Here is a 21,451-nt window from a genome sequence, read left to right as displayed (position 1 = left end):
CCTGAGCACTTTCTTTTGCAATATCTCCAGTTTACTGATATTGGTAGTCGTTGTGGTGCACCTAACGAGTGTACAGTATGATAAAAAATGAGCATAATATATCGAGTTCGTAAGGTGTAACAGAATTAGATCTGATAATTTGATAATCTGATGATCGGGCCTATACTATTTAATATTTATATTAACGATTTAGTTCAAGCCATCCGACCTGGCGTGTCTGTTAAGTTATTTGCAGACGATTGCATAATTTTTAATACTATAAATTCTATCTCTGACCAGCATGACTTGTGTGAGAACTTAATCTACATAAAAGAATGGTGCAAAAAAGTGGAAAATGGTAATTAATTTTGAGAAAACTGCATATTTATGTCTGAGTAACAAAATCCGAAAACTGGAGTTTACTTATAATGTAGGTGGATACGCTATCAGGCAAGTAGAAGAATTCAAGTACTTGGGCGTAACGATTACATCGAAGCTTAGCTGGACAGCACATATTGATGATATATGTTCTGCTGCCAGGAGAAAATTAGGCTTTCTAAAATATAAATTGGGTCGTTCTTCTAGTTCACTAAAACTTAGAGCCTATAAAGTCATAGTTCGTCCTTCTCTTGAATATGCCAGCATTGTGTGGGACCCCCACACAGCTGGTAATATACAGAAAATAGAAAAAATACAACGATTAGCTGCTCGATTTATATACTACCGGTATAGATGTCGCGATTCGCCGTCAGCCCTGTTGCAGGATGCGAACCTCCAACTTTTGGCCGATCGAAGGAAAACTGCACGGCTTAACTTTTTCCGCCTTTTATACTTTTCCAGATCAGGATTGCATGCACCAGATTACATAACACAGGGCACAACCAGGTCTTCACGTCATAAACATAGTCGTAGCATTACACCTATATTTGCACGCACTAACATTTACAAGTATTCATTTTTCCCGAGAACTGTCTCTGATTGGAATGCTCTGCCCCATGATTCCCCTATGCTCAACACGCCGAGATGAAACTATACCCTTTTCTTGTTGCTTAAGTCTGCTTCTTTGCCTGTATTTGTCCCTTGTTTTTCACGAATTTTTAATGTACATGAATTTTGTTCTGCAGTGAATGTATACTGCAGCGGAAGTGTATGTATGTAGAAGAATTTTGAACTGTATTGCCCTCTCCTGCATGGACCATACTTGGTCCGCAGTATGTGATAAATAAATAAAAAAAATAAACTGCTCTACTTACTTCCGGGGTAAGTTTGTTTATGTGTGTGTCCCAGGACATACTTTCTTCAAACCACACACCTAAGAATTTTTGTTTTATGCATACTAAAAAGGTGTCCTAAAATTTTCACGTAATTTCAATGTCACAAGGTTCGTTGGTTGGCTTAAATAAGACAGTTTGATTTTTTGATACTTAAGGCTAATTTACTTGCCTGAAGCCAACCTTCTAGTAGGATATTCATTTATCATTTTTTGAAGACGACAAAAGGTATCCACAGAAAAAAGAATATCCATATCATCTGTGTACATTACCAACTTCAGAGAGTTAGGAATGTCAAATAAGTGGTTTATATACAATATGAATAATAATGGCCCAAGAATCGACCTCTGGGTCCCTGCTTGTTTCATTGTGGCAGTAGGGGAGATAACATCACCTATTTTTACCCATTGCTTCTGGCAAGAAAGACAAGTCTTCAAAAGATCTAAGGCAATAGCACAGATGCCATAATCGCTAAGTTTCATTAACAGAACAAAGTGATTAACGCAATCAAATCCCTTTTTTTTTAGATAAGTGAAAAGAACTATACTGTAAAACTTATTTTCAATATTGAACAGTGTTCTATTTTTAACATGTGATAAGGCTTGCTCACTGGTTTTAATTTTCTGGAGACCATGCTGCGTTTCATTTATTATGTGGTGCTTATTTATGAAATTAATGAGACGTGTTTTATTTTCAAATACCTTAGATGATACAGGCAGCACCAAAATCGGCCTGTAATTAGATTTGTCACCAATGGAACCTCCCTTGTATACTGGAAATATGCGAGCAGCTTTCAGATCCGAGGAGAAAATTCAAGTTTCAAGCATTCTATCAATGATATGTGCTAATGGTAGAGATATAAAAACTGCTACATATTTAATGGGTAGGGCACATAAATCATCCATTTCCGCTGAAAACTGTTTTTAATATTTCTTAATAGTTTTTCAACTTCTTGTGGGCTTATAGAAAATAAGTTGAGTGTATCGAGCTTTCGCGCTTGAGCACAATAGCAGGACACGTTTCAGAACTGAGATTTGTTCAAAATCCCCCACGTTAGTGAAGTACTAATTTATTTCTGTAAGTGCCTCCACTTCTGTCTTCTAATTTGAATAGCTGCAGAAATACCCCTTCCCTAGCTATTTCAAGTGTTTCAATTAGAACAGTAGGAGGAATTCTTAAGGCTTCTTTGGTACTTGCTGTAGTTTCTGGCAGGTTTAATACAGACTGAGAAAATTTGTTAAAATGGTTTGCTATTTCATCTTTTTTCTTTATAATGTCGCTGCCAACATGTTTCTCATTGACTACTTCTTTCCTGTCGCTAAAATACCACCAGAATTTTGAAGGCGAAGACCCAAGAAAATCACTGAAGGTTTTAAATGTTTTTTTTAGCTTTAGCCAAAGCAAGCTTGAGATCAGTTTTTAGATTTCTTAGAGCCACTGACGACTTGCTCTTTTTACGCAGTCAATTAATTTTCCTTTTCATATGAATTATATCTACGGTGATCCAACGACTTCTCCGTTTCGTTTTTTTTTTAACACTTCATGGAACATATTTGTCTGTGCAATAACTTATAACACACCGAACTTTTTGCCATAATTATTCTACTGATTTTAAACAAGAGGTGCTCTCAAAGTTTTCAAATTGGATCTCCAAATAGCCAAGAACTCATGCCTTGTCGGCCCTAGCAGTCTTTAACCTTTACTTGTGTATAGCTTTTCCCATATCGCATTGTTCGAACGGTCAGCTCAAGACAGATCCTCCTGTGATCAGATATACCCTTTTCCACCGTCACCTAGTAATCATTTAATTTATTGGATAGGAACACCAAGTGTAGTAAAGACCTTGACATCGGTGTAATTATGGTATCTTCAAGCACTACGCATTTCCTTAAGATTGTAGGTAAACATTAACTTCTAGCTTTTTGTCAACGTTTACTGGCTCCCCAAGCTGTACGAAAAATGCTTCCTGTTTATATGTGGGATATTAAGATCTCCAGTCATTACCAACCTAGTGTTCTCATTTACATTCTGAAATAAAAACTTGTTCCAAGAATTTCTAGAACTCAGGGGAGCTTGAGGGTGGCCGACATACAACTCCAATAAGAAAAACAGTACTGTCAAAAGGTATTGGTCACACGAGAGTTTCTGGTACTTCACAATCAATCAATGATGAATTAAGAAAACCTTTAATAACTATGCACACCCCACCTTCGCGTGAGTCTCTGTCTTTAATATACTGCAACTGGGAGGTACAACACAGTCATTCGCCACATTTTCATGCAACCATGTTTCTGTTATGTGAGGATAGTGTGAAAGCAATAAGTACTCAAGGTGCGTAGTCTTGTTTACTATACTGCGAGCATTAAACGAGACCATCTTAGCCATTTTCTTGGTGTATCAAAAGAGCTGCCCGAGCTATCAGATTCCTTTGACTTAGTTGGTATGACACACTAACTTAGTTTCGTTTTACCAGTATCACATTTGCCTGAGTGCAAATAGCTAATAGGTTACTACAGACGGTGGTGGTGATCGTCTTAGGACTCGCACAGACCTGCAAGGTCTTTCTATGCGTTCTCCATGTTTGCACAAATCTGTTTTGACTGTTTTATTTGCATCACTGCTGTTGCTGCCCCTAGACATTTTTTTTTCTCCAGCACAAACATGCCGCACCATCTCAGTGTCTTCAGTTTCTTGCAACCGTCGTGCCACAGTAATGCCACCACACAGGGCAAGCATTGACATGTGAGCGCACTCCACCAGCTGTGCTCTCTCCATCTTTTTGGCAATGGTAGATTCTAGATAATTCAAACTTTGTGGGAACTCTGTATTTTGTTCGAATTATTGGGAGTTCCAATAAATGAAACTCAGGGCAGCATATCAACTAGAATTGCAATGTTTATTGTGCAATGTTTATGTGGTTTTAGGGGCGAAGCTCCTTATAGCGGCACCCGTTCGTCCCTTGTAGTCTTAGTCGTAGTGTGTAACCAGTGTTACATTTTGACCTGCAAGGTGGTGCCGGTGGGAGATTTCTCCTGTGCTTTGTTGAACAATAAAAAGTTCGCGGCGTGCGCGTTAACTCGAAGCCGAATGCTCCTGTCTCTTATTCCCCCTTAGCAGCCATTGGCATGTACATTGAGCACTATCCGACAAGAAAGGGTTGCTACGTTATACTCGCTGGGCGTAACTTGCTTGGTTTTAGAAAGGTTTAGTGAACGTTGGGCCGCAGCGCCATGAATACAGTGAACTAGTATATACCATGAACACGAGGTGGTTAAAGGTGGAAAGTAGACATGAAGCGCAAGCCTTAAGAAAGTGTGCGTGTGCCACCTCTAGTTAAGTTCTTGAAATATCCGCTGGATGGCGGTGCTTCTATATGGGGAATATATGATGAAAAGATGCGAGATGGTGGTACTTGGAATGTTGAATAGATGGACGAACGGACACACAGACAGATGCATGGACGGATACACGGATGGCTGCATGAACGGATGGACGCATGGACGAACGCAGGGGTGGATGCATGGACGAACGCAGGGACGGATGCACGGATGGACATGCGGACGCACAAACAGACGCATGCACGCACGGACGGATGGACACACAGACGTTTTTTTTCATGTGCAGTGCAGACAGTTTTTTTTTCTTATTTCGTGTGATAATGGTTACGGACACCGACGGCGGCAGCGGCAGTAGACAACTACAGTGCTGCGCATGACCCGTGATCTCGTAACAACTTTCACTGTGAAGAGAAAAAAAATGGCAAGGCTTGCACTAAGCCATGCGAACCCTGAAACAGCAAAATCTAGTTGCTTCTAGGTTGATTCTGGGCCAGTGCATGAGGACTAGTTCTAGGTCGCGTCTAGGTCATTTCCAAGGTGATGCTAGGTTGTGTCCAAGTTGATTCTCAGCGCAGATAAATTCAAGTGAGACTACAGACAGGCACCACACCAGCACTGGCACGACAGGACACCTAGACTTACTGGCAGTGGCGTAAATCCAGAAGATTCACAAGAGAGGACCCAAATGAGACTATGGTGGCCATTCTGTTTGAAAAAGATGGGTTGCATTTTTATCTACACAAGAATATAAACATGTGTTGACATGAAATAAAGGGGTCCAGTAAGTGCATTGTTCTACTCAGTCTTCTTTGAACCGGTTGAGTGGCTTTTGCGATTTCCATAGTCTCCCACAGCTGAGGGGTATTGAACACAAGTACCCGCTCAAAAATGATCATCCTTGAAGGTTTTAACCCTTTCAGACGCCACGTACACAACCTGTTTACGGGGCCACTCGCTTTGGCTATTTGCATCAAGTAGAGGATAAGAAAGAGCAGGATTTATCGTAGTTTGGATGAATTGAGCCCCCCGCATAATAAATTTGTCTTTATTTACCTTCATTTTGCAGTGTACTGATACATACCATATTTACTCACGTAATCCTCGCACTGGCATAATTCTCGCACCCCCCACATCGCCCAACAAAAATACGATTTCTTTTTTTCCTTGAGTAATTATCGCACCCCCGAAAACTGCTGCAATAATATCTGCTCGTTCCAGCCACTGGATGGATGGATGGATGTATCCAGCTGTGCCCTTTAGATTGCGTGGTGGCTCGAGCCACCTAGCCATAGTGTTTAAGTACTATTATCAGTGTGTGTTCAAGGATTGAATTTCACTCGCGCCTAGATTGTAGCCACCAATCAGTTAGCCTCCTCCTGGTTACTTCCACCCGTTTAATGTCTATTTTGCCTTTGCTATCCCTAAACCCCAACGCTTTGAAGAATACAGCGCCATTATGTTCGATTATTAGACTGAGCCCTTTACAGAACATTATGAAATGTTCAGCCGTTTCCTCCTCCTATCCACACGCACTACATGAAGTGTCTGTGCCTTCGTATTTTGCTCGGTAAGTCTTGAATCGCAATACTACCGTCCTAGCCTTGAAGAGCACAGAACTACCCCTAGAATTATCGTAAATCGTTTCCCTCGCAATTTCCTGCTTAAAAGTTCGGTAGGTCTCCAGTGATGATTTCGCTAAGCATTCCCATCTTCCACATGTCCCACTCTCTTTCCTTCACCTTTTTCTTAACCGATGTTTCCTTTTGGCTTAGTATTCTGCTGTTGTCTAAATACTTGCTAGACAGTTTTCGAGTTCGCTTCCTCCATTTAGTATGAACTTTGTTCGTGTACAAGTAGCTGAAAACTTTCCTAGCCCAACGCTCCTCTCCCATTTTTCTCAATCACTCCTCAAATTCTATCTTGCTGCTAGCTTCCCTGAACTCAAACGATGTTCATCCCATGTCACCCTGTACCCCCTGATTTGGGGTATTCCCGTGTGCTCCCAAAGCAAGTCTACTTATCCCGCTGTTTAATTTCAAATCTTGCTTGAACTTCTGATTTCATGCACAAGACCCCATTACCGAACGTCGAACCCATAACCATGACACCTTTCCAAATCCCTCTCACAACGTCATACCTATGATACCGATGATGACAGCGCGGTCCATCTGGTGCCATCTCTTAAGCAACCGCTCCTGTATTAAAATGCCAGATGAATGGCTCGTGTTACCAATGGAGTCGTCTTGCCTTCAGTTTTGGGCAAGCGCCGCGCAGTGGCGTTCCTGACCGACGCTATTATGTCGGCTTTTTTTACTAGTGGTCCCTACGGGCGCGTCACTCGAGAGTTATTCGAGATCTGCAACCATGCACGAGGCTGTGCAAAATGCAGAGTTGTTGCACAGTTCGCCACAGGTGACGCTAAAGACCGAGAGTAATCGAAAATGAAGGAGGTGAAGGGTTTAGCAGCTATTTTTGTTCTCACGCGGCAGGCATCTAAATAGAGGAGGCGTTGTCTTAAGCATTAAGTGTACTATTATTGCACGAAGATTCAATGTAATCCAAGCCAAGCCAAAGTGGGAAGTGCGCGTTGCGGCGTGTTTTGTATGTTGTGTCGGTAATCTTGTCACGTTTTGGGGCGATACTGAAGCGACACGGCTGCTCTCAAGTTGAAAGTGATAATTCATGCACTAAACAAGGGCAACAGGGCCGCCAGTAGGCTCTTCGTAGTTTACGAGTTTTGTGTTTGCTACTGGTGACGGCAGCTGAAAGCCGCCAAGACGCATTGGGCCTGCCATCTGCCTAAAAGTGGGAATGATGGTAAACTTTATTTCTTCAGAAGGCAACTGCGGACAATTCTGTTAAATAGCCATCAGCTCAATACTGACGTCCTACGTTTACTTTTCGAGGGCTGCTGTTGAGTGACGAACGCTACCGCTACGCCCGTAACGCCCACAAGCTTTGCGTATGGTATTCAAATTCTCGGCTATTTGCTCGCACTTTTTGTGTCTCAAATAAATCTTGCCTTGTATTGAACTTGTGCTTTTATTGTTGAGGTAAGTTTAAATTAGTACTTCTCGAAGCTAGCTGATAGTTGCTAGTGTGAGAATCCCGATTTGCGGCCACTTCTCTTTTTCGCTCTGTACGTTTTCGTGGAAAATTTTCCCCGCGTAATTCTCGCACCCCTCAACTTTGCATCGGTTTTTAGCCAAAAAAAGTGCGAGGATTATGTGAGTAAATACGGTACGGTCACTTCTCTGAAGGCACTACCATGTTCAACAAGTCGTGTGATGTGCCGCTTTCTGGAAGCAATGTGAAAAGCAGAATTTTTTTCTGCTCAAAATGAACATACCCAAAAATTAGCTTTCACTATATTCTTAGCCTGATATTTTAGTCTATTTATGCCGAATGTAAGCATAGATGACTTCAGTGTGAAGAAATATTTAATTATAATTCAGTTAGAATGAGTTATGTAACACACACTTTCAACAATTATTGCATTACACTTGCGGTTCTATGGAGGGCTTAGAAGAAACGTTATAGTGATTTGACAGATTTACAGACAGTTCTTCATAGGTGGCAAATGAAAGGGTTAAAGAAGGTTGAATACGTTATACTTAACTCAAATATATGACGGTTTAAAGCTAAATATCAAGGGGGGATACTTGCAAGGGGTGTCCCTCCCAGACTGAACACAAGAGCAGTCTGGATGCCCCCCCCCCCCCCCCCCCAACCCCCTTCCCCAATGATTTATGCGAGTGATTATTGGCAACAATGTTTTAGGTGCATCCACTCATAATGTTGTTATGAGCAAAGTGACTTGTACGCTGCCATCTGGTTCAGTAAAGCACAACTTGTTGACAACACAAGGTGACTCAGTCTCAATATGGGTGACCACTGGTAGCGGGCTTACATCGGCTTCAGCAACAACTGGCAGCTGAAATTGATTCACTCCGTAGCACCAGGCGAGCTTTTGTATCTGCTCCTACAAATATAAAGTCACGAGTTATTCTCTTTTGCCACAAGTCCCAGGCAAACAAAGCATATATGCCTAAGGCAAAACAATCCACCCCATCGCCAGTGCTCACACCTATAAGTGTGTTAGCACCCACAATACTTAGAGGCGTAGGGCACGGTGACCCCGAGACGTACCGCGTGGGTCCCCAGCAGTGAGTCGAACATCGGCGCTGCTGCCTTCGCGTTACGTTGTATTTATTGTTATGTTAATTCAGTGCATTGGAAAATTGCATAAGGTTGTTTTAACGTGTTGATCACTAGTGATGTATATATTTATTTGGTTGACAATATGTAAAAGTAGTTAAATGAATGTGTTGTTTGGATTGGTTCAACTGTGTCAACTGTGTTGCTTCGTGCTGAGAGTGTGGTGTATCTTTAGAGACCCAACAGTGTGCACTCTGTGATGGCAGATGCGGTGTCACATGCCAACTGTGTATCAGGAGATACACCTTGTTTTGTACTGGACATGTGTAAGACAAAATAAACTACTGTAAACCGTGCACAGCAACAAATTTGGTGAGAGATCATGCGGAAGTGCATACCTTCGGTCCATCGCTTTTGTGACCGCAGTGCAAACTGGTCCACATCCTGGCGACTAATCTTGTACTTATCGGCCAAGTTTTCAGCAGTGATTGCCATAGGCAATTTACAGTACATGTCCGTCAGTGTGGCCAACAGGGAACACTCCATCTGCAATGTCATAATGTGTGGTCAGATAAGCTAGCTCGACCAGCAACAAAGTCACGGTCTCTACCAGAAGAAAAGAAACCTCATACTAGAGTGTGAGCGTTTTTCTAAACTTCACATGCATTGAAGGGGTGCAGACACCATTTTTTAAAAAAGCAAGTGTACAGGGTCATTCAAACATCTTGTGTGACGAGATGACTCTGAGCAAATGTGATGCTGAGCAAATGCTGAAAAGACTACAGTAGACTCGCGATAATTCAAACTCTGATAATTCGAACTTTCGGTTAATTCATACAAAATTCAAAATTTTGGTTGGCTCGCTATGCTTTCAATGTATTTAAAAGCCGCTTAATTCAAACTTCGTCATTCGGTTAATTCGTACTTTCTGCCTGTCCATACCGGAAAATTTCTGCTGATTCGCCGGCAATATTTGAAAATTTGCGTGCTTATGATTACCATAATAGTCTGATATAGAAAATAAGCGCCTTAAAACTTCAAGGGAAAAGGTTTTGCCACACAATCATTTCTCAACATTCCGCGCCGCGGTGGAAAAAAAAACGAAAAACAAAAACGGCCCGGTGGTTACGAAGCTGGCTCGCGGCTTATCTCTGCTTTTCCGGCGTGCCGGTGGCGCCGGCCGACTCCGAAGCACGTGACCTGCCCACAGAATGCGTACAGGTCTGCCCGTCTTTCTTACGTGCTGCGCATTTTTCGATCGACCATGTCACCGCGAGGAAAATATCGGACACTACCCCTAAAAGAGAAATTGGCCGCTATCCAAGAAGTCGACGCTGGGGTAAAGAAGACCGAAGTGGCACTGAAGTATGGAATAACCAAAAGTACTCTCACAACCATTCTGAAAGCCAAAGACAAGCTGCAGAATAACGCGAGCCGCTTCGCTCCCGATCGGAAAAGGCTTAGGGAAGCTGCGTACCCGGATCTCGAAAACGCCGTGCTTCTTTGGCTCAAGCGCGCACGGAGCTCCAATTTACCGATAAATGGGCCAATCCTACGAGAGAAAGCTGAAGAACTTTCCTTGCGCTTGGGAATTGAAGATTTCAAGTGCAGCGATGGCTGGATTTCTCGGTTCAAGGAACGCCACGGTCTCTCCTTCAAAACAGTGAGTGGTGAAGCAGCAGTGGTCGATGAAGCTGTTTCTTCTGACTGGCGGCAGACTAGACTTCAAAGCCTGCTGCTTGAATACTCCCGGGCTGATGTATATAATGCCGACAAAATGGGGCTGTTTTTTAAGTGCCTGCCCAATCAAACCTTGTGTCGCAAGGGAGAGCGTTGCACTGGCGGAAAGCTGAGCAAAGAACGGTTAACCGTCATGGTTTGCGCCAATATGGACGGAAGTCACAAGCCAGAACTCTTCGTTGTGGGCAAGTCAAAGCGTCCCAGGTGCTTTAAAGGCGTCCGAACGCTCCCAGTTGCATATGACGGAAACACGCGAACCTGGATGACGCAAGCTTTGTTCGAGGGTTGGCTCCGCAAACTGGATGGGCAAATGAAGCGAGCGAAAAGGAAAATTTTGCTCATTGTTGATAACTGCCCTGCGCACGGCGACGTGGAGGGGCTGGAAGCAATTCGCCTTGAATTTCTGCCTCCTAACACTACAGCTGTCCTCCAGCCCCTGGATCAAGGGGTAATCAAATGCTTGAAGCTTAATTACCGGAAAACACTGCTAAAGAGAATGCTGATATGTATGGACAATTCCATGCCTTACAGTGTCACACTACTCTCATCGTTGGGCATGCTCGCCGACGCATGGAATTCTGTCACATCAGCAACAATAAGGAACTGCTTCGAGCATGCCTTCCGCATACCTGGCTGCAGCATTGCCACTTCATCTGACTGCTTGCAGACTGAGGGCGACGATGAAAGCCAAGTACTGTCTGCTGTAAAAGCGCACAACATAGCTGCCGACCTCGACAGTTATGCAGCTGCTGATGATAACCTGTGCGTGTGCAGGGAGGACACACTCGATGACTTGGTGGCAGAGGTGCTGCCAGCACAACACAGCAGTGAAAGTGAAGAAGAACCGGAAGTGGAAAATGTGACAACTGCACAGGCTTTCCAGTACATTGCTAAAGTGAGAAAATTTCTGACAACAACAGAAAACTCTCAGAATCAACTGGCAGCACTTACTGGCATCGAGAGCTTTGTGCTAAATGCGCATGTGGCAAATAAGCAGTTGACCATCCATGATTTTTTTAAAAGGTCTAGTCAGCAGTAGATAGTCAATAAACTTGTTGACCATACATGCACTGCTCTCTGTTTTTGTGTAGTTAGGATCTAGAGATGCTTAAAAGTGTGAATATAGATGTCTGATCATAATTTGTGCTGTCACCTTACCCAGAGTCGCATATATGAGAACTTCTGATAATTCAAACAGCCTGATAATTCAAACAAAATCCAGGGGTCCCTTCGAGTTTGAATTAATGAGAGTCGACTGTATTTCGATAATAAGGCCAGTTTCCCCATGGCCCGACATCGACACAAGCTTCATGTCAAGCTACAATAGCAATCCTGGTGACTTCGAGCAGCAGTCTGGCTAGTTGTGATGAGGGGCAGGTACTGAAACATTCAAAACGGTTGCCTGTGTGTCCACAAGAGGTCCACATTGAGGAATAGCCGAGGAATTGTCCTGACATCTTGTGCGAGCATGTGACGAGGAGCTCATACTGCTCTCTAACGTCAGGGTACAGTACAAACCAAAACAAGCATTTTTATTAAAAATGTACAATAACTACTTTTTCAGGGTGAACTGACACTTAGAAGTACATTGTCTAGGCTCTTAAGGGCTTTGCTCTATCTCTACTCTCACCAAAAAAAACAAACGATTGCAATTAAACTAAAAAAGTAGGTTAAAATCTTTTAAAGAGCACAAGATAGCTACTAAGAACTAAAATAAAGATCCTTGTTTAGAGTCCCCTAGAAATTGCCACCTGGCTGCTGGCCAATGCAATTCAGGAGTCCACTAAAGCCACATACTCAAAATAACAATAATTGCCAAGATCTCAAGGTGAAAGAAATAATTAAAAAAAATCTTTTTGCTGCATAGATTAGCTTTAACCAGTAGCTTTGAAATGCGTTTTTCTCAATATCAATTTTTGGGCAACTACATGAATTTAGGCTTCATATATTTCATACGTTCGATAGCAAATCAGGATGAAATTTTGCCCACATATTCCTTAACATGGAAAAAGTGCAAGCATCTCTTTTAAAACTTATTATCGCTTGTATAAATATTGCGAACCTCCAGGAAGCAATTAGTATAGGCTGATGGTTTTAAGAATTCTCACATTACAATTTGTCTTGTCCATTAAAATGTTTTATATGCCCTTTCTTGATAGTTATTCCCATTCTACAGTTTTTGTGGAGCAATACAAGCCATTATTGATTCAGAACAATAAAAATTTAGTGCTATAAAAAGATTCTTCAAAACAAACTATACTTGGCACATTGTGATGGCACAAAACAGAAACTCTGCAGCTTGCTATAGAAATAATTACATTGTGAGCAGCATAAAAGCTCGAATATACAGCAAAAACCTTCATTGCCCTAGACCACTGATAAACGAAACATTTTTTCTAATCACGTCTCCCCTCAGCTGCACCCATATAACTTCTGGTACAAAAAATAAAAGGCAGTTGAGGTCTGTCCTTCCCTCCAAAGCTTTGAATGCAAGCACATTCATTTGGCTAGCTCTGCCTACTTAGGTCTGACTGCATTTATAGACCTTTTGAATGGACAGGAGGATTCCTTCCTTTCTGGGCTGTTGCATGGAAGTATAGAAGCTGACGCCCGAGCGTTGGCCTTACATTTTTGGGGAGACATGCATGTTAACAAGAGCCCAGAGGGCACCCAGGGAGCCTTCGTTGACAAGGTTTACATAACTGGCCTCAAGAAGACGACTCGACAGAAAGTTCAAACTAGAGCCCATTGGAAGACGAAATGGTCACTTTCCTACAAACACTGAAATCTAGTCGTGCAGTGAAGCAAGCAAGTGTTGCACCTTGCCAACATAATTATTTAACGTTCCAAAGCCACCATATGATTATGAGAGATGCCGTAGTGGAGGGCTCCGAAATTTCAACCATCTGGGGTTCTTTTCACGTGCATTTAAATCCAAGCACACAGGCTTCAAGCATTTTTGCCTACATTAAAAATGCAACTGCCGTCGCCAGGATCCCGCAACCTGCGGGTCACAAGCAGAGCGCCTCAGCCACTAGACCACTGTGAAAAGACCACACCTTGCCAACAGTGGGAGGGTGTGGGTAATATGTGTGTGCATAAGCAAGCTGGCGGTCGGATACACTTGTCACAATTTATCAGTGGAGTGCTTGCAAGGAATTGGATTGAGAGAAAGACGCGAGTCTGAGCTAACACGGCAAACACATTTTAATACTACACAAAATGGCAAAACGCGAAGAAACCCTGAACTTCTCACGCGAAAAAGAAACATACACACTACAGCTGGCTATACAAAGAAACCGGAACTAACATTAATTCGAATGAAGTTCGATCCTTAGCCCTAATCTGTCTCTAGCCAAAATGGCGTCTCGGTGGCTACTCTCATGCGCTCCCGCAACAGTCGGACATTCTTACTGTTCCTATGCCACTTCCAGAACTACGAAGAAGTCATACCATCACCAAAGTCGTCCTGAAAGACGTCGCTGAATCAAATGCGCGTCTTCATTGCCGGTGCCCCAATCTTATTTGTCAGCTTTGGCCCGCTTGGTCAAACTCAACTCGTCGATGTCTATGGGCTCACTGATTATGCACTCCGATGATTGGTGTCAGCCACATCCATTTTGCCTCGAAGTGGAAGAGCTGTAGTCCACCCAGGAACTGCTGTGCAAGGTTGCTGCAAGTTCGGGCAACCTCATTAAAGTCTTCCGATGTCGACGGCCTCTCTCTGAGCCTCTTATACCGACATCCTTCAGAACCGACTGTTTTCACAGCGACGCTGACCATTCATCTTCACAGTTCAAGGCTCCACAGCACAGTAACAGCACATCCTTCAAGATTTTTCATTATGGCTCGGGGTCGCGTGCCACGAGCCTTTTTGTCCAAACTCGTACGTGAATGTAGCACGTATACGCACCATCGATCTACGAGGATGATGTCATTCTGGGAGCAGCAACGCTTGATGAAGCAGTCAAGTTATACAAAGAGGCAAAAGCAAGTGTTCAGAGGCAGCGATGAATTTGAGAAAATGGACATCCAATTAAGAGTGATTAAATAAAATAATAGATGAAAACGATAGGGACAACTCTCATATGGAGATTCGATCCAGAGGATTTACTATGCTTCTGGGCTTGATATGGAAACACTCAAAGGACAACTCGTTGATGTCTATGGGCTCCCTGATGATGCACTCCGATGATTGGTGTCAGCCACATCCATTTTGCATCGAAGTGGAAGAGCTGTAGCCCACCCAGGAACTGCTGTGCAAGGTTGCTGCAAGTCCGGGCAACCTCATTAAAGCCTTCCGATATCGACGGCCTCTCTCTGAGCCTCTTATACCGACATCCTTCAGAACCGACTGTTTCCACAGCGACGCTGACCATTCGTCTTCACAGTTCAAGGCTCCACAGCACAGTAACAGCACATCCTTCAAGATTTTTCATTATGGCTCGGGGTCGCGTGCCACGAGCCTTTTTGTCCAAACTCGTACGTGAATGTAGCACGTATACGCGCCATCAGGGGTCTCAAGCACGTACGCCGCATTCCAGCGCCTGGCAAGCGTCTCAGGCCCTCTTACTCAAGTGATGCAGTTTCTGGGGGAAAAAATGCATTCCAACTTAGGACTGCTTTTCTCCACCAGGCCCGTGCAACATGATTTCGGTGGTAGTGGAAGGAGTGTTTGTGGATGCTCTGGTGGACACGGGTGCGGCATTTACTGTTATGCGTGTTAATTTAGGACAACGCCTGAAAAAAGTGATGACCCCTTACAATGGACCCACGTTGGTTGTTGCCCAGGGGTATACCCTTTGCCTTTCCGCTTTCTGTACAGCCCGCGTTTTTACTGATGGTATCCGACACCACATTCAGTTCGTCGTCCTGACTGACTGCTCTCACCAATTAATTTTAGGGTGGAATTTTCTTTCTTCTGCCTCCGCAGCTATTTGCTGAGGCCAACGCGTCGTGCACTTCCCCGACACGGACTGCACGCTCAACGACGACACACAGTAGCCACTTCGTTTGACAGCTGCGGAAGATACCGAATTACCACCAGGTCAAGGGCGAATCGTAACTATTACCTCGAAAGTCAGCGACCATGGTGACGCCTTGGTCTCACCATCATTTAGTTGCATCGATAAAGGAATCATTCTCGCTTCCGGTGTAGTTCATTTCCTCAATGGTTCTACACTTCTACACTTGTCACCGCCGTGAATACAACATCTGAAAAATTCTACTTCCTCAGAACAACACGGTGGCCTGCGTGACGGATACCGAGCCTACGTGCGACGCGCCACTTCATGCCGTCTCTTCCAACGACAGTCCTAACTGTGAGCCTGCTTCTTCTTCCGCCTTTACTGCAGCCATTAGCGACGACTTGACACTTTCACAAATGCAACAGCTGCTTGCTTTGTTAAAAAAACACGACGCAAGTTTCTTCGATGTTTACTCCTCGACGTTGGCCTGCATGACTACTACAACGCATCGAATCCACACAGTCAGAAGATCTGTGGTACGCCGTTGGCCCTACTGCATGTCTCCTGCTGAGAGAAAAATTACCAATAAAAACGTAGCTGACATGCTCAAACGAGAAGTAATTCGCCCTTCACCTAGCCCTTTGTCATCGCCTGTGGTTCTGGTTCGTAAGAAGGATAGCTCCGTGCGATTTTGCGTAGATTACCGGGCGCTCAACAAGATCACTCGCAAGGATCTGTACCCAATGCCTTGCATTGACGACGTCCTTAATTCTCTACAAAGTGCGAAATACTTTTCTAGCCTCAACTTGCTATCTGGATACTGGCAAATTCCTATGCACGAAGAGGATAAAGAGATAAACGGCATTTGCAACCACCGACGGGCTATAAGAATTCAACGTTATGCCTTTCGGGCTGTGCAACACGCCCACTACATTTAAGCGCATGATCGATACCGTGCTGCACGGCCTCAAATGGGAGACCTGTCTCTGCTACTTGGACGACATCGTCATTTTTTCGTAAACACTTCCTCAGCCCCTGCAACGTGTGCATGACGTTCTGACGTGCCTTGCCGCCGCTGGACTCCAACTCAACACCAAAAAACGCCGTTTCGCCACAAAAGATATCAAGGTTTTGGGCTACGTCATGACCAAAGGCAAAATTCGGCCAGATCAGGACAAACTGCTCTGCTGATCAGGCAGTGCTTCGCTTTCCACGCCCCGAAAGGCCGAAAGAGTTGCAAAATTATCTTGGTCTCGCCTCCCATTTTCGCCATTTTATATGGAACTTCGCATTTTATATAAAACTCCGCATCAGATTTTTGCTTCCGACGTGCCCTTTTTGTGGTCGGAAGAATGTCGAATGGCATTCGACCTGTTAAAGTGTGCCCTCATGTGCAAACCTGTAGTCCCCCAATTTGATGAGACCGCACCGACCATACTACATATGGACACTATCAGCCACTGTATAGGTGCCGTTCTGCTCCAACGCGACACCTCTTCACGAGAGAGAGTAGTCGCATATGCCAGTAGAGTACTAACCGCGACCGAGGAGAACTATACCATAACTGAGCAGGAGTCATAGGCTGTGGTCTGGTCAGTTCAAAAGTTCCATCCCTATCTCCACGGCCGTCATTTCACAATCGTTACGGACCACCACGTCATATGCTGGCTTTCCACGCTGAAGAACTTGTGTCGGTGAATTCTTGGGTCGGTGAATTCTTGGGTCGGTGAATTCTACGTTTACAGGAGTATGACTTCGATATCATTTACAAGTCAGGTAGAAAACACCAAGACGCCGACGCCCTTTCGCACTGCCCGCTACCTAATACCCAGCGCAGCATCGGTCAAAGTTTGGCCATCACTTATATATATACTGCAGCGCCCACGCTCGCCTCAATAGAGCAGCTCTTCTCGGACGACAAGTGCACATTTCACTCCTGCCAGTTGTCAAATCAGTAGTGTAGGCATATTATAGACCAGCTCTCAGGAACTTCCCATCCACCTAACGTGCGTCATTGTCGTCAACTCTTGCGATTTAAGCTGGAGAATGGAGTTCTGTACCGTCACATCTACCACCCAGATGGTCAATGCAGGGTTCCCGTGCTACCACGCTCTCTTCGACTTGACCTGCTTGAAGCCTTTTACGACGACTTGACTGCCAGTCACCTTGGTTTTCATAAAACTCACAGCCGCATTTGAAGTCGCTTCTACTGGCCTGGTATTTCTACTAGCATCGCGCGCTACGTCGGTTCCTGTGTCTCGTGCCAGAGTCGTAAAATCCACAAATCTGCACTGGCTGGGCCCCTGCAGTCAATTCCGTGCCCCACATTGCCATTAAAGATTGTAGGTATCGACCTTTGCGACCCTCTTCCCGTCACATCTACTGGCAAACGATGGATAGTGACCGCCGTAGACCACTTGACACGCTACGCGAAGACGTCCGTGTCAACTGCCTCTGCTTCAGAAGTTGCCGACTTCGTTCTGCACGCCATGATTCTGCGCCACGGTGCCCCTCAAGTATTGCTGAGTGACCGTGAAAGGGTGTTCCTGTCAGGAGTGCTAAATGAAGTATTGCATGCCTCTGGAATAACACACAAGACAGCTTCAAGCTACCACCCTCCGACGAACGGTCTCACCGAGAGATTTCACCATACTCTTGCTGATATGATAGCTGCCTACATCAGTCCAGACAACAAAAACTGGGACATTCTTCTCCCATTCCTCACCTTTGCCTACAACACAGCTGTTCAGTGCACCAGCAGACATTCGCCATTCTACATCAGTTATAGACGTTCTCTTACTTTCTTCCTCGACGTTTCCTTTTTCGACACCAACGTCAACTCGTCTCCGTTTGTGAAGAATGCATTTTAAGACTAGCCCGGAGTCGCGATCGTGCTCTTCACACGGAAGCGCGACAGCAAAATCAAAAAGTCATTTATGACGCATCCCATCGCCTTGCATTCTTCCCACCTGGTGACGGGGTGCTCCTGTTGACACCTGTTCGTACACCTGGTATGTGTGACAAGTTTCAGCCACACTTCATTGGGCCTTACATAGTTATCGAGCAGACTTTGCTCGTTCATTATCGTGTGACCCCACTTGTTCCAACAGACCGCCGTCAAAAAAACACGAGTTTTCTTGAAAATTATCGATTTTTTATTTTTGCCTGTTTTGATTTGTTCAGGCTGTTTGAAAGAGATAAAAACATAATCTGAGAAAACTTCAGCACAATCAGCTGAATAGTTTTGGAGAAAAGGTACGTTGAGCCTGGAAAGCTACAAAAAAATTGATCAGGAAAAAGATGCCTTTTTATTAAAAAAAAAAAAAACAACGCATGGGAAGTGAAACCAATCACTGCGCTACGAAAACATCCCTAGTGGGAGAACTTACAATGAAGGAAATGGCAGCAAATGAATCAATTTTAAAATTGATCTAGCCATAATTGTTAGAAAAGCAACATGACAACAAACCCTCAGAGCTGTCAGAAGGTGTGGCGTTTGGTGCCATTTTTTAAATGACTTCAAGCACTTCTACATGCTTGTCAATACACAATTTGGCTCCTCTCAGTGAGTACTGTTCTTTAGTAAAGAAATACAGTTAAACCTGCCTATAGCGAACTTCCATATAATGAATTCCTTGATATTGGAAACTTTTTTATGTCCCACCGTTACCCCATTGAAGCACACATATTTGCGGTCTCCACGTAACAAGGTAACAGCAGGAGACATTCTTGACATAACAAATTTGCACCCCGGACAACCTAGGAATTTAGCCCCGGATTTTGTCATTTCAGCCGAATCATGCATCTCCTGTGGTTGCCGTGGTGCCCACAACATGCTCGTGGCCTCGGTGACTCCCAGGCGAGAGCGAGCGCTCGTTATTGCATGCAAGTGTGACAGGCAGGCTTAGGGCAGGCAGGCCTATGGCCCTCGTCGAGCCAGCGTGTCCGTCATTTTTGCCGCCAGGGGCACATGCACGGATGTGCCCTTTCCCTCCCTCTAAACAACACCAACAAAAAAGAAAGAAACAACTTTTGCATGGGCAGTGCCACTCTTCAACTGAAGAAGTCTGAACTGCACCTAAAGAGACACTAGTGATGCCACTTTGTGTTGTTACACTTTTAGCTAACGTCACATGTGCAGCTGCACTGCGTATAGAGAGCACTTTATCGAATAGTTTTACCACAATAGCAGTGTTTGCTCTTCATTTTCTACGCCGTGCACGTGTGCATGGTTTCACTGAGCCCGCATGGAGTGGCCCCTCATGACATTCAGCTCTGCTTTATTTTTTCTTTTTGTTTTCTTTAAATGCGGACAACTGTGTTGTTACTGCTGAGAAGATGCCAAATTAGGCTGGAGTAAATAGTCAACTTTGTGCCAAATTCACAACCATACAGAGGGAAAAACACATAGACACCACAGGCACTTAAGCACTGATGGAAACTCTGAGACCTGTGTGACAACAATGAATCTTCGCATGTCGACTCATCACGCGTTTTCGTTTGCGCCGCAAGTTGGAGGAACCGTATACTTTTTATTATTAGCCAATTAGCTCTAACACGAACACGACAGCACATTGAATGCAGGGCTACGAATGTGAAACAAACAAATTATAATGTTATATGAATAAGGCTGGCAGCCAATCCTTTTATGTCGAATATTGCTGAGCTACTACAAAACACTTCTGTAAACAAATACGCCACAAACAGTCTCTTCGCTTTGAAGGCAGACTGATGCTTATGATGCTTAACAAGATAGCATGCGCGCCAGCGATCCTGATTGCGCCCTTAAAGTTTCCTGTTGCTACTTTAATGACCCCCCCCCCCCCTCCTTGGGTTTTCTCGCGCCAGTTGAAGACAGATGGTTTTCTTTATTGTTATCGTATGCACCCCTCCAGTGATCTCTGTTCCATTGAAAACGCGCTAGTTTTATGCCTCGACCGCCAGAGGCGTTGGTTGTTCAACAGCCGTCTATATTACATGCTCTCACATACTTGAATGACTCGTGGTTTACTCATGATCTGTGAACCACACTACAGTGTAGAGGCTGCAGTTTTTTTTTAATGTTTTATGAACAAAAATGAGCAACCAAACAAACCTGGAAGTTGTGACGGCTTTCTTACCTCGGGTTGCAGTCCAAACTTCACGCCAAACCTGGCTCCCCGAACGATGAAGGGACTCAAGCTCATGTTCTCACTGCCAAATGTAAGCGCGATCTCCGCATTTCCAAGGAGGATTTCCTGCATGAAGCAAAGCTGATTCTTTTTCCACAAACTCTTAAGAGCATAAAGGAAAGTGGAACATAGCTAATGCACAAGAGCAGATCCTTGTGTGAGCTGGTGACAACTTAAAATTATCATTGGCAACTTATGGCACTAACTACATGAGATCTAAAAATTGAGGATCTCTATGAGATGTCTAAGAGCGGTAATAGCGCACTAAAAATGAAGACACAGAAAAAGCGCGCGCCCACACACACACGCGCGCACACACACACATGCGCACGCACGCACACACAAACACACACACACACACAGACAGAGCGCAACTTTCAGCAGTTTTGTTTTGCGACACTAAGACTACTCATAGGGCCAAAAAGACAATAAATATGCACACATCTGTTGCTCGGAAGAACAGAATCTAAGGTGCATAAGCTCAGAAATAGCGATGCCACCCCTCAATCAGGTAGGTTCATGTGAGAGGTACTTCATTATTACTTATCCAAATTAATCAAAGTCTGGCTCATGCGTTGCATTTGCCTTCATATTGACATGCCGAGGCTCAACTGTAAGACATGTTTCATTTTTCTAGAGCCTCCACAAAGCTGCATATTCACAAAATTTTGGCCCTCCCAACAATGCAAGAAAAGAATAGACAGTGATCTTGGGGTTCATGACCTCTTATGCTCAGTTCAGCCATGACACACCTGTTTGTGTGCCATACATACAAGAGACCATCGCCGAAAGGAATCAGAATCTGTGAACCGATTACTAGAGACCGG

At 44.2% G+C, this 21,451-nt stretch overlaps 1 protein-coding gene across 3 annotated transcripts in view; it reads right to left on the bottom strand.

Annotated features, from left to right (window-relative positions):
* yip2 (yippee interacting protein 2) overlaps positions 1–21,451 on the bottom strand; it is a 263,544-nt gene that overhangs the window by 78,110 nt on the left and 163,983 nt on the right. For all 3 annotated transcript variants that reach the window (XM_075882775.1, XM_075882776.1, XM_037431692.2), the window contains 2 exons: positions 20,574–20,690; positions 9,145–9,292 (listed from right to left, as the gene is read on the bottom strand). In XM_075882775.1, coding sequence (XP_075738890.1) covers positions 9,145–9,292; positions 20,574–20,690 — 265 coding nt within the window. The remainder of the gene's footprint in view (positions 1–9,144; positions 9,293–20,573; positions 20,691–21,451) is intronic.

This window comes from Rhipicephalus microplus, unplaced genomic scaffold (assembly GCF_043290135.1).
Source record: "Rhipicephalus microplus isolate Deutch F79 unplaced genomic scaffold, USDA_Rmic scaffold_14, whole genome shotgun sequence".
Classification (NCBI taxonomy): Eukaryota; Metazoa; Arthropoda; class Arachnida; order Ixodida; family Ixodidae; genus Rhipicephalus; species Rhipicephalus microplus.
This window is presented reverse-complemented; position numbering and strand designations above follow the sequence as displayed.